This window comes from Homarus americanus, unplaced genomic scaffold (genome assembly GCF_018991925.1).
Source record: "Homarus americanus isolate GMGI-L3 unplaced genomic scaffold, GMGI_Hamer_2.0 scaffold6354, whole genome shotgun sequence".
NCBI lineage: Eukaryota > Metazoa > Arthropoda > Malacostraca > Decapoda > Nephropidae > Homarus > Homarus americanus.
In genome coordinates this window covers 59,291-73,291 of record NW_024715548.1, presented here as the reverse complement: position 1 = coordinate 73,291, position 14,001 = coordinate 59,291, and the positions used below count along the sequence as shown (strand labels likewise).

The 14,001-nt window shown below is 41.1% G+C and overlaps 1 protein-coding gene across 2 annotated transcripts in view; it reads left to right on the top strand.

The window, feature by feature from the left end:
• Positions 1-5,875: 5,875 nt before the first annotated feature.
• Positions 5,876-14,001, top strand: part of LOC121857890 (dolichyl-diphosphooligosaccharide--protein glycosyltransferase subunit 2-like) — a 35,298-nt gene continuing 27,172 nt past the window's right edge. For both annotated transcript variants that reach the window (XM_042354129.1, XM_042354128.1), the window contains exons 1-4: positions 5,876-5,938; positions 9,660-9,847; positions 10,222-10,344; positions 12,883-13,031. In XM_042354129.1, coding sequence (XP_042210063.1) covers positions 5,929-5,938; positions 9,660-9,847; positions 10,222-10,344; positions 12,883-13,031 — 470 coding nt within the window. In that variant the 5' untranslated portion in view covers positions 5,876-5,928. The remainder of the gene's footprint in view (positions 5,939-9,659; positions 9,848-10,221; positions 10,345-12,882; positions 13,032-14,001) is intronic.

Genomic DNA, 14,001 nt, shown 5'->3' with positions numbered 1-14,001 from the left:
CTTAAATGAACTCACACTCGATGCCGTCACAATACTCGCTGGCAGATTGTTCCAAGAGCTCACAACTCTCCGAAAAGGTTTGCCCACACAATTTTCTGAACTTGAGGCTTCTTCAACCTTAAGCTGTGACCCCTTGTGGGGTGGGCGTTCGCCAGCTCCAGGTAAGGACACTCGACTGAGTAGTGCCCTCCGAGATGTTTGTAAATTTCAATTATGTCACCCCTTGCCTGTCTGTAGTATAAGCTAGGCAGTTGCAGGCGTTCTAATAGGCACCATTAGGTTCTTTTACTTTTTTACTTTTATCCTCTTCACCACTGATCGGCTCGTTAGCCGCTTGGGCGCTCGGTCATGTCTCTGTTATGCACTGTTGGCAAGTACTGGGCATGCACTGGCTCCTGAAATTACCGATTACTTTAGTGTAACACTTACACAAAATAGAACCTGGTCTATTATTCAAACCTCTCACATGGCGCAGTGAGTAGGATGCTAGGGCCCGACACGCCATAACAGCCCTGAAAAGGACGCCAACATGGCCCCTACACGGGCACAGACAGGCCACCTCCTGTGACTTGTGGGGGCACCAGTCGCCCGCCAGCACCCTCGACACTAGAATCTGGTATATGGGGTCGTCCGCAGCTGCTTTGCACTCGGTGTCTTCGTCCATAGTGATGCACCCATCCTGATCCAGTGCTGCGATTGTGACCGCACACACACTGCAGCACACAGGTCCTCCTCTTGGGCCATGTCCTCCACGTCGGGCGCCGCCCTAAGGGAGGGGAAGCGGGATAGGGCGTCAGCTGCACAGTTCCGCTTCCCTGGCAAGTACTTGACCGTGAACCGGAACTGCAGGGTCTTCTCCTTGAGCCTGAACAGGCGCGGATTTGCCACATCTGTAAGGGCTCTGTCCCCTAGCAAGCCAACTAAGGGGCGGTGGTCCGTCACCAGAATGAGGTTCGGGCAGCCAAAGAGGAACAGCCTGGCCTTGCGCAGCCACCATACCACCGCCAGGGCCTCCCCTTCTACTGCAGCGTAGCAGGCCTCGGCCGTGCTCAGATGTTGGCTACCGCACAGAGCCAACAGCCACCCTCCCCTGCAGCAGAAGGGCGTCTGGCGAGGCACAGGCACAGTGTTGTTGCAGGACGATGACGCCGATGCCCTCCCTGCTCCAATCAGTGACAGCTGCCGTAGGCCTGGATTTGTTGTAGTACACCAAGCCGTCCCTGGCCAACTGACATATGGTGCCCTGGGCCTGGCGAAACTTGAGCCGCAGCTGGACGTCCCAATACACCAGCTTGCCCACTGGCTTCTTGAGGAGCTCACGGAAGGGCTCCATCACAGGTGCAGTGGCAAGGAAGGGAGCCAACTGGTTAACCAGGCCATGCCAGGACCTGATGTCAGTGATTGATGGCTGATTAGGCATGGGGAAGTCCTTGATGACTGACAGACGTTGGGCAGTGGGCTGGTAGAGGTCCCACCCCAGGAGGAAACCCACAAACTCGGCTTCTCTCCTGCAGATCAAGAACTTTTCTGGTTTCAGTGTGTACCTGTGCGAGCGTAGGTCTCCAGAAAATCGTAGGTGTACCAGAACTCCCACTTCACACTGGAGTCATAGAGGAGAGTGTCATCTACGCACTTGTACTTGCTGGGCACATCCTGAATAGCGTCGTCAAACCTCTTGGTGTAGGCATCTGATGCTGAACAATGTCCCATGGGCGTCCTGCAGTATCGAAAACGGCCCCACGGCGTGATGAATGTGGTCAGGCGTCTACTCTCCTCCTCCAACTCCACCTGATGAAATCCCCAGAAGGCGTCGGCGACGGTTTTGAACGAGTGCGCTGGCACCCCGGACACCATGTCGAATGGTGCAGGTGTGTGGTGCGTCTCCCTCAGACAGCTTGCATTGAGGCGTTGGAAGTTTACAGTGCGCCTGGGCTGACCTTTTTCCTTGGCCACCACGACCATCCTGGCGCACCAATCCGTAGCCTCATCAGCAGGCACTGGCTGGATGACGCATCTCCTGACGTCCTCCTCCAACTGGGCCTTCACCTCCGCTTCCCAGTGTTTCGGAACGGGAGCAGGTGTGTGACAGGCATAGGGGGTCGTGCCGGGCGTCAGGTGGATACGGTGAGGGGGACCAGTCATGACTGGCAGTGGGAACCTGCTGGTGTTGAATGCGGTGGATGAAGAAGTGCGTGAGCAGCCATGCCTCCAACCTGGTCACATTCTCCTCCAAAGGAGGTAAGGGCATCTCAACTGGCCTAGGAGGGACACGACTGCTCTCAGGTCCAGGGTTCGGAGGCAGGTCGTCGGCAATGTGCTGCCCCCCTCCATTGCCCACGGCAGCCACAGCACGCCTATGGAGCGGAAAGTCGACAGGCACCAAGTTGAGGCACTTGCAAGCCTCCAATGACAGGTAGAGGGCCTTGGCTGTCTGCACGAAGTACACCTCCTAGACGGTGGTCCCCTCGCCCTACACTGAGGTGGCAGGGGGCGGACCCCAGACATTTGAGCTGGTATTTTCAATGTCGGGGTGACTTCATGACAGCTGACAAAGTCAACAACCCCCCAAAAAAATTTTAGTTCATTATAGATACCACTTCTAACGGCCGATCTTCAATAAGCATTCTGACAAACCACCTGAGCAACTGTCTCCCCCCACCAAAAAATGTATAATTAAACAAATCAACTCTATCATAATGTGTAGCCAAAAATATTCAATCGACGTGACATTCTGGAACTATATGTCCTACAAATCCATTCTAACTACTGGTCTCCTCTGTCTCACAGGGGATCTATTAGCATGGAATCTTCCACACTTCCGCTATCTCTTTCATCGTCGGTTTCATCTGAACCTGAGTCCGAGGAAGAATCATAAGGTGAAAGAAGGGGCTAATTCAGCTGAACAAACATGTCTCTACTTACACACCTCTTTACTTTCTCAGCCACTCTCTTTATCACCTCACTTTCATCCAATGGGTTAGTCAACTCATACGCAGCATCACCTCGTATACTTTCTTTTATAGTATACGGACCCTTCCACTTGGCATTTAATTTCCTACTGGTCCCAGGGATGGAAAATTCCTTCCTCACCCATACTGTCTCTCCTACTTCCATAGCTTGCTTAAGTTATCCCCTTAGAATTAGTGACCTCAGAATTTGGCAGTATACTGTATATGCCTTATAGTTATACATCTTAATCCAAAATTACACACTAAAGTAAGGTTCTGGTTTGCTAGTTCCTGGGGAAATTCATTGGGTTATAATATCAACGCGGCAGGCAGGAGGCGGCCTCGGCGCCAACCTGAACAAAGCCTAGAGTCATATTTTCATGGCGTGGGTATACAAGATATTTTCTTTGAAGCAAAGTTTCTGGATCACTTCCAACACTTCACATAGGTCTGATACATTTATCCTTTTTCCAGATCATTGTTCTCATGTATTTTCATCTGATATCTGCGGTAGCTATGTTCACTAATCGTTCACAGACGTAAATAGTATGACCTTCAAACACGATCTACACTTAGCCCTTATAGTACACTAGTCCGTATCAATTGGACTTTCCCAACCATCTTATAGATACCTTAAGTTCTCCTTAATGCTATGAGTACATACACTTAATATTATATACCCGTACCTGAGTACAATTCATCAAACAATTCATGAACATTCAGTAGGTGAGTTATCCTTTATCAACGTTTCCCGTTTTTCTGAGATTCTACAAGCGCGGTGGATTTGATTGTTATGTAGCATAATATGAATTAAAGGGATTCTAAGGATGACAATGATGTGCGCAGTACACCCTTAAAAGTAGTGACCCCAGAATCGGGCAGTATACTGGACCCTTAGGTCTTACTTTTACAAGTAGCAAAATAAATCTTCAATTCTTGGTTACAACATTAAACAATCATTATATTATTTCATTTTCACTACAGATGGTTCTATGACACACTTGACAATATCCCAAGCTAACTTATGATTTATAATATGTTCGTTCAGAATGAACAACATGGCACTTTTCCCTCAGTTGATGTACTCAACTCACATTACATATTTATTGATACTATCCATATTTATGGGTTCACTACTCATCATGGGATAACTATATTTCTGCTAATTATCCCCAATCATATACAACAATAATACTTTGGCCCATATAACTGTAAGGAGTGCCCCAGGGTGTCACACTGGTGTCATCACGCTGTTAGGGTCGGTTGTAGTCCGACACACTTCAGGGGGAGTTCAGGCCTAGTTCCCAGGGTGCGGACTCGCACAATTTAATTGTGCCCATTGAACGACATCTTGCGAGGTAGCCAGCTGGTGTCTGGTGTGCAGCTACCGGTCCCCCGGTGACTGTTGAGTATTCAGCTAACACACACACTGTGCCTGAGATAATGATGGAAAATCGTCAGAGATGTGACAAAAATAACTCAATCGCCAACAATCTTTCGTCAAGCAACGACAAACGATTTTTACATTACATTAATTCTTTCACTGGGTAAATGATAATTTCACTGTTACAACATGAACACTGTTATTCACAAAATTCACTAAGTTAAACTGACTTAATATGGCGGGCGGAGAATCGTACACATACCTGAGATAATGATGGAGAAGCGTCAGAGATGTGATGCTACTCCTTGGGCACCAGTTTATATACGGCTAACTGGCAGCTCAGGCCTGTGCATTACCCATGCCAGAAAGGCTAATCACGCAATGACAAGATATTACATTCAACTCAGCTGCTATACATTTAACTATGAAAATCAATGCCATGGGTCAGGTGAATTTCTGACGTCTATTTTTATAATCTAATCAGAGATTGAACTTGCCTGAAAAAAGTGAAATACACACGCTGTTAACTTCATTCTCCCAACATAAGCGAAATTTCTAGACAAGGACCCTCGATAGGTATAGGTTGAGATCTTGGAGATAAGAAGTTTGACATGTTCTTTCAGGAGATTAATGGCTTTCTTGAATAGACAACTGACACTAAATAAACTACAATCATCAGATTCTCTGATGTTTTGGCATCAATATGATCTAATTTCAGTAGTACTCAGAAATTCATGGCTATCCCCAGGGACAATATCATCGGATGCCATTCATAGGCAGACTCGACACTCACTTAACAAGTGTTACGAACAATAAAGACAGTTAAAGCTTTCAACATCACTCACAAATGATCTTGTATGCTTTAACTGTAATCAGACATATCTAAGTTGACTAAAAACAAAGTTTTTCTCTCTCACATTCAGATTTACTTTAAAGAGAAGTTTGTTTCAGGAAGTCAGAGAAAATGGACGGCACCTAAGCTAAGGAACAATGGGAAAACGGACACTTAGATGTGAGACTCAATAAAGAAGGCATAGCTACATATTGTGTGGGCTATTGAGCGTAATATGAATCGTCTGATTTTACGATGTGACGTGTACGACTGTGGTCATTACACCTAAAATGTGTACTCTATAGCCTATACTTTCAATCTGACAACAAATATATATACTGTATATATATAAAACAAAGTTTTTCATATACATCAATATGACACTGCGGGACACCTGTAACACGGTGTCTCCACCTCCAAAGGTATTACAAATATAAGATATGCATGAGGCATTACAAGAAACACATACTTTATCTCGGTAACACGAATATTATTTGGTGAATATTATTTATTATAATTACTTGAAGCATAAGGAAAGGAGGTTTTAATTTAACAAATATTTTGTGCAATTCATTAAAATTTTATAATACATACAATTATTAAAATCATGAATCAGTAATTCATCACCTATTTATTAATACTACATGAAACTATTAAGATAATTTATGATATCAATCGACCACTTATATCCTCCTTATCATTCCACTTATCACTCCCCTCCCTTCCTAGTTGGTCTGTTGACACTCCACCGACGGGATAGAGCCATGAGTCGAGGTAAAATATTCCTACCAGAGAATTATTGTTGCGGTGTGACAGTTTATTCGTGTTTCATTAAATATGATCGTTGTTCTGTTTCTTATTGTGCCAGAAACATTAATATAATTGGTGGTTAGAGCCTTAAAGAGGCGAAGAAGGAAGGTTAACAGGTTTGTTTATGCAGACGCCGGGGACTGCGGCCTGTGATTGGTGGAGAGGGCCACGCAACGGCGCTCTCATTGGCCGCCGCTGATGGTCGCCCCGGCTCCTTCACATTTCTTGAATTATTTGACTTAATATTTACTTCCTTACGTCTTTTCAGTAGGTTCCTTTAATCTAAATGCCAACAGCATCTGGTGTTCCTAACCTAACCTAACCAGATCCAATTATCCTTAACTTTGCTGATCTGACAAGAAGAGGTTTTCAACTTTGTATGGTTGACACATTCCCAGAGTTTGTGTGTTAGTAGTAAGAATATACCCAATTCTCTGCAGGTTACAAGTCATTATCATATTATTATCATATAAAGTTGATAGCTTCACTTTAGTCAAATAGTATACCTTGACCTTGAAAAAATTTTGGAAGAAAATTTTTGTTTTTATGGTAAAAATTTTAGTTTTGGTCATCTCTGTACAGTATTTAGATATCCAAACCTAACCTAACATAGCCACAGAACCCAGGAGTTATATCAAACCTAACCTAACATAGCCACAGAACCCAGGAGTTATATCAAACCTAACCTAACATAGCCACAGAACCCAGGAGCTATATCTAACCTAACCTAAATTCCTAAGATTCCCCAGATAACTGAAACTAAAGTACATTAATGGTAAAATTTTACATGTTGCCATTATACGACATCGAAATGAAACTGATTTTCCGATGGTTTTTGATGTGTTATGAACAAATTTGACCTTCATTTCTGACACAAATCAAGGTATTATTTCAATTATTACCACTAAATGAATCTCGTGATTTTTTTAGTTGCAATCAGTAATTTTGACAATTCTAAGGCAATACTTCAATAGTATTTCTGGCACAAATTATGTTTAAGCGAGATACTAAACATTTTATTATGTAGGTTCGTACTTGACAGTACACACGCAAAACATCGAACAACTGTGGAGTTAGGTTAGGGTTTTGTTTTTCTGATAGTTTGTGATGTGTTTTGAACACCTATTGATTTGCACCAGAAATGAAGGTAAAATTTGTTCATAACATCAAAAACCTTTGGAAAAACATAGTTTCAACTTCGATTTTGTATAGTGGCAACAAGTGAAATTTTGCCCAAATCCATAGTTTCTGAAATAAGCCCCCCCCCCCTCACACCATCTCAAAATCTGAGATTTGCTATAAAAGTCAAGGTAAAAAGTGTTCAAAACACATAAAAAAATCATTGAAAAACATGTTTGAATCGACCTAACCTGGGGGCTCCACAGTGGTTTGATGTTCTGGGTGTGTTCCGCCATGTATGAAAATACATAATAAAATGTTAAATACTGTATCTTGCTTATACGTAATTAGTGCCGGAAATGCCACTGAAGAAGGGTCTTTGATTTGTCAAAATTATCAATTGCAGCAATAAAATTAATGAGATTCGTTAAGTGGCAACAAGTGAAATGTAAATTTTTGGTAAAATTATAAAAATAATAATAATAATAATAATAATAAGCGGTTTATTGAAAAAGTTCTGCAGCCCGAAGGCTGAAAATATACATTGGACTTAAATGACTTATTACATACATTGGTGGTTTAACAAAAGCCTTCATTGGAGAAAGGTGAAGGAACATACAGTGAACATACAGATTAATGTTTACAGCGGAGGTCACGTAGATCATGTGAGCTGAGGTGTTGAACAGCAGACACATAGTGTAGAAACTCCCTCACAGATGGCGTTACGAGGGGCATCACGTGGAGTAGTAGTTCCCTCACAGGTGGTGTTTTAAGGGGCTTGATGTGGTGTAGTAATTCCCTCACAGATGGTGTTATGAGGGGCCTGATGTGGTGTAGTAATTCCCTCACAGATGGTGTTAAGAGGGGCATCACATGGCGTAGTAATTTCCTCACGGATGGTGTTATGAGGGGCATCATGTGGTGTAGTAATTCCCTCACAGATGGTGTTATGAGGAACCTCACTTGATGCTGTAGCAACTCATTCACTGGAGTATCATTTAGGTCATCCGGCGACTATTAGGATTTTAAGTTTTTGGAATCAGTAGTTTAGACAATTCTAAGACACGTTTCTTCTATGGCATTTTTCCCGCTCATGATTACTCTCAGAGAAAGGCCCCCCCCCCCCAAAAAAAATAGGGGTTTTGGGTGAGGGAAAACCACAAAATGTAGTAATTTGCTTTAAAAATGAAGGTCAGAATAATCCAAAACCTAACCCTAAACCTTACCTTAATTAGACTCAGAAAACTCCAAGTTGGTATTCCCTGCTACAATGGGGGGTGCTTCTTATATGCCGTAAAATATGGTAATTTAGTTATTTCTGCCTAATATGCTGGGGGGGTCTGGCTAGGAAGTTAGGTTGGTTGGGTTAGGTTCTCTGCATCGTCATTTCCATTTTCATGTTTAGCGTCATTCAAATACAGCTGCTCCCCGACTTACGACGAGGTTAGGGACCTAAATCCAGGTCGTAAGTCAAAAATGCTTAAATAATACAGTACAAAGAAAATCTAAAATGGGAGTCTCTTTTTCTTCTCAGCACCACAAAACTCACTTTTAAGCTTGCCAGCCATTTTAAAGTGAATTACAAACGAAAATTTTGTCAGTACACCGCAGTCACTGACATTGGGACTAAAAAATACGTACCGGTAATTTGACAAAATTTTGGTACGACTGAGGCGGTCGTATGTCCGGGTGGTTGTAAGTCAGGGAGTAGCTGTAATATCTCCAGAAATTTTGCTTCAATTACATAAGTTAGTTCTACTGCTAACCATGTTCTTCACCTTAACCAAAGAAATTCAGGTAACACAGGATGACAATTGTGCACATTAATCAATAACTTAAAATTAAATTATATGAAAATACTTGACAACAGTGGTCCATATTCGGCAGCAACTTGATGAAGTGTGTATACTATACAGTAGAGGGAAAAGTTTTCTTGCCATGGAAAACTATAAGATACAGGAAGAATGTTTTTTGCATTATTTTGCTCTAACCTACCAAACCCAAGCTAACCTGAAATGCTACAGGTATGGTATTTCTCATTTTATTCTTCTAAAATAGAATAAAATTCCTTTCTGCACAAACAACCATTCCTACAGTCAAAACATGGTGTTAATGGCAAGGTTGTCTTTGCCGTGTTCCTCTGCCAATTTTACATATCAAAACTGATATTGCACAAAATGTATTTAATGTATTTTTCTCAAGGTAAGAAAGTTTTCATCATCTATGGAAAAAATACGTTAAGCTGCTGCTAAGGCTGGACTCTTGTCAAGTACTGTTACATCCATCTTTCATAAACTGAACCAAACTAACCTAGATTGGTTAGTTTGATTAATTTGATTGATAAATTATAGAATATAGCAGTTAAATTCCCAGTCATTATTCTCCTTTTCTTTCATTTTCATTCATTACAATACTGTAGTCATATTAATGTCCATCCCTATGCAGTATTCAATTAGGAAATCAAAGAGGTTACATTGGCGTACCGGGTAATTTTATGTGCCCGTTATAAACAACATATTAGGTGTGTTGTGCATGTATTTAAAAAAAAATTTCATTTTGTTTTCAGCGGCATTAGTAATTTTGGCCTTATTAGGGGTGAGCTCAGCCCTATCCCCATCCACATACCTCACCCCTGGGGACAAGGAGAGGCTCAAGCTTGTTCTTGACCCAGCATGGTCACTCTCAGACCTTGCCCAGGTTCTTTATGCTTCGGCTGGCTACAAGCACTTAGGGCAAGAGATTCCCAATGCAGAGGTACAGTATGGTTGTTCTTTTTTTGTGATCTATTGGTGATGATATTTTTTGCTTCAGAAAATTTTAAAATAAGATAAATACAATACTGTACAGTATTATTAATTAGTTGGTAATGGTAGTACAGTACAGTCTAATGCAATATTTTCTAACTGATTTCTTTTTATGTGTGTAATACTGTGTATAGTACAGTACTGTATACTCGTAATTAAGTGCTCTACACGGAGTCATTCTTCCAAACAGCTGTTTATCTCTTGATTAGATTATGAGACGTAAATGTCGAGTTTTTCTTATTATAAGCTAATTTTTAATTTTGCATTTTTGTCACAAATACTGTAATTGCTGACTGTGTTTAACAAGCATACATATGTTACCAGGGTGTGTGTAATTTTGTCAAGAGTTCAGCTGGTGATGGAGCAACTGTTGAAACACTATTCTTGGCATCATCAGCCGGAAAGGCTCTTGGGTGCCCCATAGCAGCTTCTGTTTCATCAATTCAGGTAAGAATAATTAGCCAGAGATAAGTATTGTGCAGTATTATGTGAGCAATAAGGTTTTCTTTTCTTCTTTTTTTTGGGGGGGGGGGGCGCACTGTAAACCTGTTGTAGAATTAGATAATTTTCTCTGTACAGTAGACCCCTGCAATTCGCGATTTCGACGATTCGCGGTAAGCAAGGTCTTTCCCTGTAGCGCAATGAGCCACCCCACACGTCCACAGCATCTCCTCTCCTTCTGTTCACGCACAATCATTGCCTTTGATGCAGCATCTCGTGTTGTACTCTCAAAACTTAAGTGTTTCTGTGTGAATTGGACCCTAAAAGACTGCCTAGTGTCAGTGCTAGTCGAGTGAAATGCAAAAGGCAGAAGTCAGTGATGACCCTGACAAAGAAAGTTGAATTATTAGATAAGATAAAAGAGAGGATGAGTGCTGCCGTGGCTGGTCAGTTGTTTGGTATAGGTATACAGTAATGCACTAAGGTAGTATAAGTTGCTATTCACGGTTTTGCCTATTTGCGCCATTCCTTGGAATTTAACCCCCGTGAAGAATAAGGTTTACTGTACAGTAAACCCTCGATAACTCGAGTTATTTCAAATTCCTACTTATCGGGGCACTCCCCTTACAAAAATACAACAACAAAAAATTATCAACCCATATATGTGTACATGTAATTACTAAATGTCAAAAAGTAACACTTACCAGCACTGCAGGCAAAGAATGAAGCATCATGGTAGGTGACAATGGAGGCACTTATGTTCTGTACTACAGTACAGTATACTGTACTGTACAGTAATTTGTACACTTTTATAAAATAAAGAATTTTATATGAACAAAGTATTTACATTTAAACACTGGAGTGCTGTATTGTACTGTTCTGTCCACGCCATGTACGTTGACGCATGTTCCTGCTTGTCCCACTTGTACACAGCTTGATCTAAATCAGTAAATTTTGCAGGCTTAATTCTTTTCTGCTATTTTTTTTGAGCTGCCAGCGTCCTCTAGACTTGAAAACCGCATCCGAATCTTTTCCCAATTCTGTTTTACATCGTAAAATGTGCTGGACTTGATCCCAAACTCCTCACACACCATACGCACGGATGCGCCAACATTCACTCGGTCTAACGCTTTATTTTTATCATGAAGACTCGGACTTGAGCTTCATGCCCTTCCTCGGCGACACACACACAGACTGTCGCCAGGGTGTCTGGCTGTCTTTGTGTTTGGTAGAGCAAGTAATGCATATAAATAATTATCGGAATAATATTTCCTCAAGTAAATACATTTCTAACATAATCATAGCATTATTTTCCAATAATACTACATTACAATACAACTACAGTGGTCCCTCGGTTAACGAAATTTCAATTAACGAATTACCTTCCATAAGGATCTTCAATTCGGTTAATGAACGAAACTTCGATTAACGAAATCCTTGCGACAACATGTTTTGGCTTGCGCATCAGCTGATAGGCTAGTCCGCCAATACAGTAATCAGTTCTAGGCTTACATTCATTTCCATTGGAGTAAATATCAAAAAGGTTGTGCTCTTTATCATTTTTACAAGTTTTATATTAAAATTGCTAGTCATTTTAACATTTATTTAACATATTGATAATATATGCAGTACAGAGAACTAGTTTTTTGTGTGCCCATCAGCCACTTGACGCACCCACCTAAGAGTCTGTTTAACCTTGTTTAAAGTGGAGGAAACATCTTGTTTGTCGCTCTCTTGAACACAGAGTATTTTTACGTTTTTACATTACAATTACAGTGGTCCCTCGGTTAACGAATTACCTTCCATAAGAATATTCAATTCGGTTAATGAAAAAAATTTGGTTAACGAATTCATTACGAATTCCTCTCAACATGTTTTCGCTTGCTCACCAGCTGGAATATTTGTCCGCCAATACAGTAATCGGTTCTAGGGCTTAAATTCGTTCCTATTTGAGTAAATATCAAGAAGGTTGTACTATTCAATAATTTTCCAAGTTTTATATTAAAATTTTTAGTCATTTTACTGCATTTTTTTTTACTTTGTATGTACTTTTCTGTGAGCTGGAACCAATTACCCAATATCCCATTGAAACATGGATTCGGTTAATGAAATTTTCTGTTCACAAACGATCCTCTGGAACGAATTGTGTTCGTTAACCGAGGGACCATTGTACTGAACTACTTTTAGCGTGAGAGTTTGAGAGACAACTCTCCATGGTTTCAGGCTAATGCATACTAACCGCACTGAGCCCACCCACGCCACCGTGCGTGTGGCGTGACCACCAAATAGTCATGTTGGAACCTTATAACAGGCGCTGGGCATTCGAACAATGGCGCAAAAAGGCACACGTTCCGGAACGTCAACCAGGGTGTAGGGGTTAAGGAATAGGACCCTTATGTATATCAAGGGAGACCTGTTCTTCTTTCATCTTAAAATCTTTTATCATTCTCTGATCTCACTTCTCCCAACCATCCACTTCTGAATTATACTTCTATCATTATTTTACCTGGTTTTTATTAACTGTATACCTTATATTTTTTTTAGGCAGTGAGTGAGGCCATCAGAGAAGGAGCCTCATCCCAGGAGCTGTTCCATGCAGTCAGTGCTGCTACCAATCTTGGGGTGGAGCTGGACACTGCTAAGGTCCTCCGTGCCACTCAAATGGCCCTCAAGAAAGATGATAGTGTATTGAGGTTAGATTTTTTGTATTGTTCTGTTTACACATCACATTGTTAACCACTTCTTTGTCAATCTAATACCTGATCCAAATATTTGATGTCTTCTGTGTTTACCTCCTTTTACAACTCATTCTTTTGCAGTCTTTAACATTTACTTTTTTTCCAATCATCTGTTTATTATATCCCTTCTATTGTACAAAGATACGTAACCCAAGTTTTGCAGTAAATATGGCTACATTTACACTTGAACATATTTTTCCTGTAACTTTTTCTAGAATGCCAGCCACTTTGTTGCTAATTATTATTTTTTTCTTTTTCATTTAAGCTCTAGAACCTCCTAAACTTTGTGAGGGTGGTGTCTTCAAGTTTATCAAGGAGATGGGGCTTCTCTAAAAAATATTTGATTGGTTTATAATCTTTTAATTATACAGGTATCCCTAGTTTAACGATGTGGTTGTATTCCCTAAAAACCAAACGTTAAGCGAAATTATCACTAGACGAGGGATAACAACAAAGCAGGGAGCACGAACAATAGGCTCAAACTGTAGGGTGGTAAACACCGAGTACAGTGCTGTACTCCGTATTACACTAATAGCAATAGTCAAGTTTGTTATAAACGGTTTCGAAGTTTAAGGATTGATATATTTACTCAAACTTCTGTACTTCAAAGATGTGGTTCAAAATTAAACAATTTAGTGAGCAAAAGTTGAGCCTAATTTGAACAAATTTCAAATTGCTTATCAACAATGAAAAAAATTGCTATTATAAACTATAAGTTTCGTACATAGCATATTATGAAATACAACAGCACACAATTTAGGTAAAAAACATAGCAATGCAGTTCAGCCGGGCAGTCACACAGCTGATTCGGAGACGTGTGTGTGTGTGTATGCCGTGGATAGGGAGTGTGGCTAGCTGGCAATGTAGTTACAGCCACTGCCTTTACACATACGCACCCATGCTCCTCAATTTTCTTATTTTATGG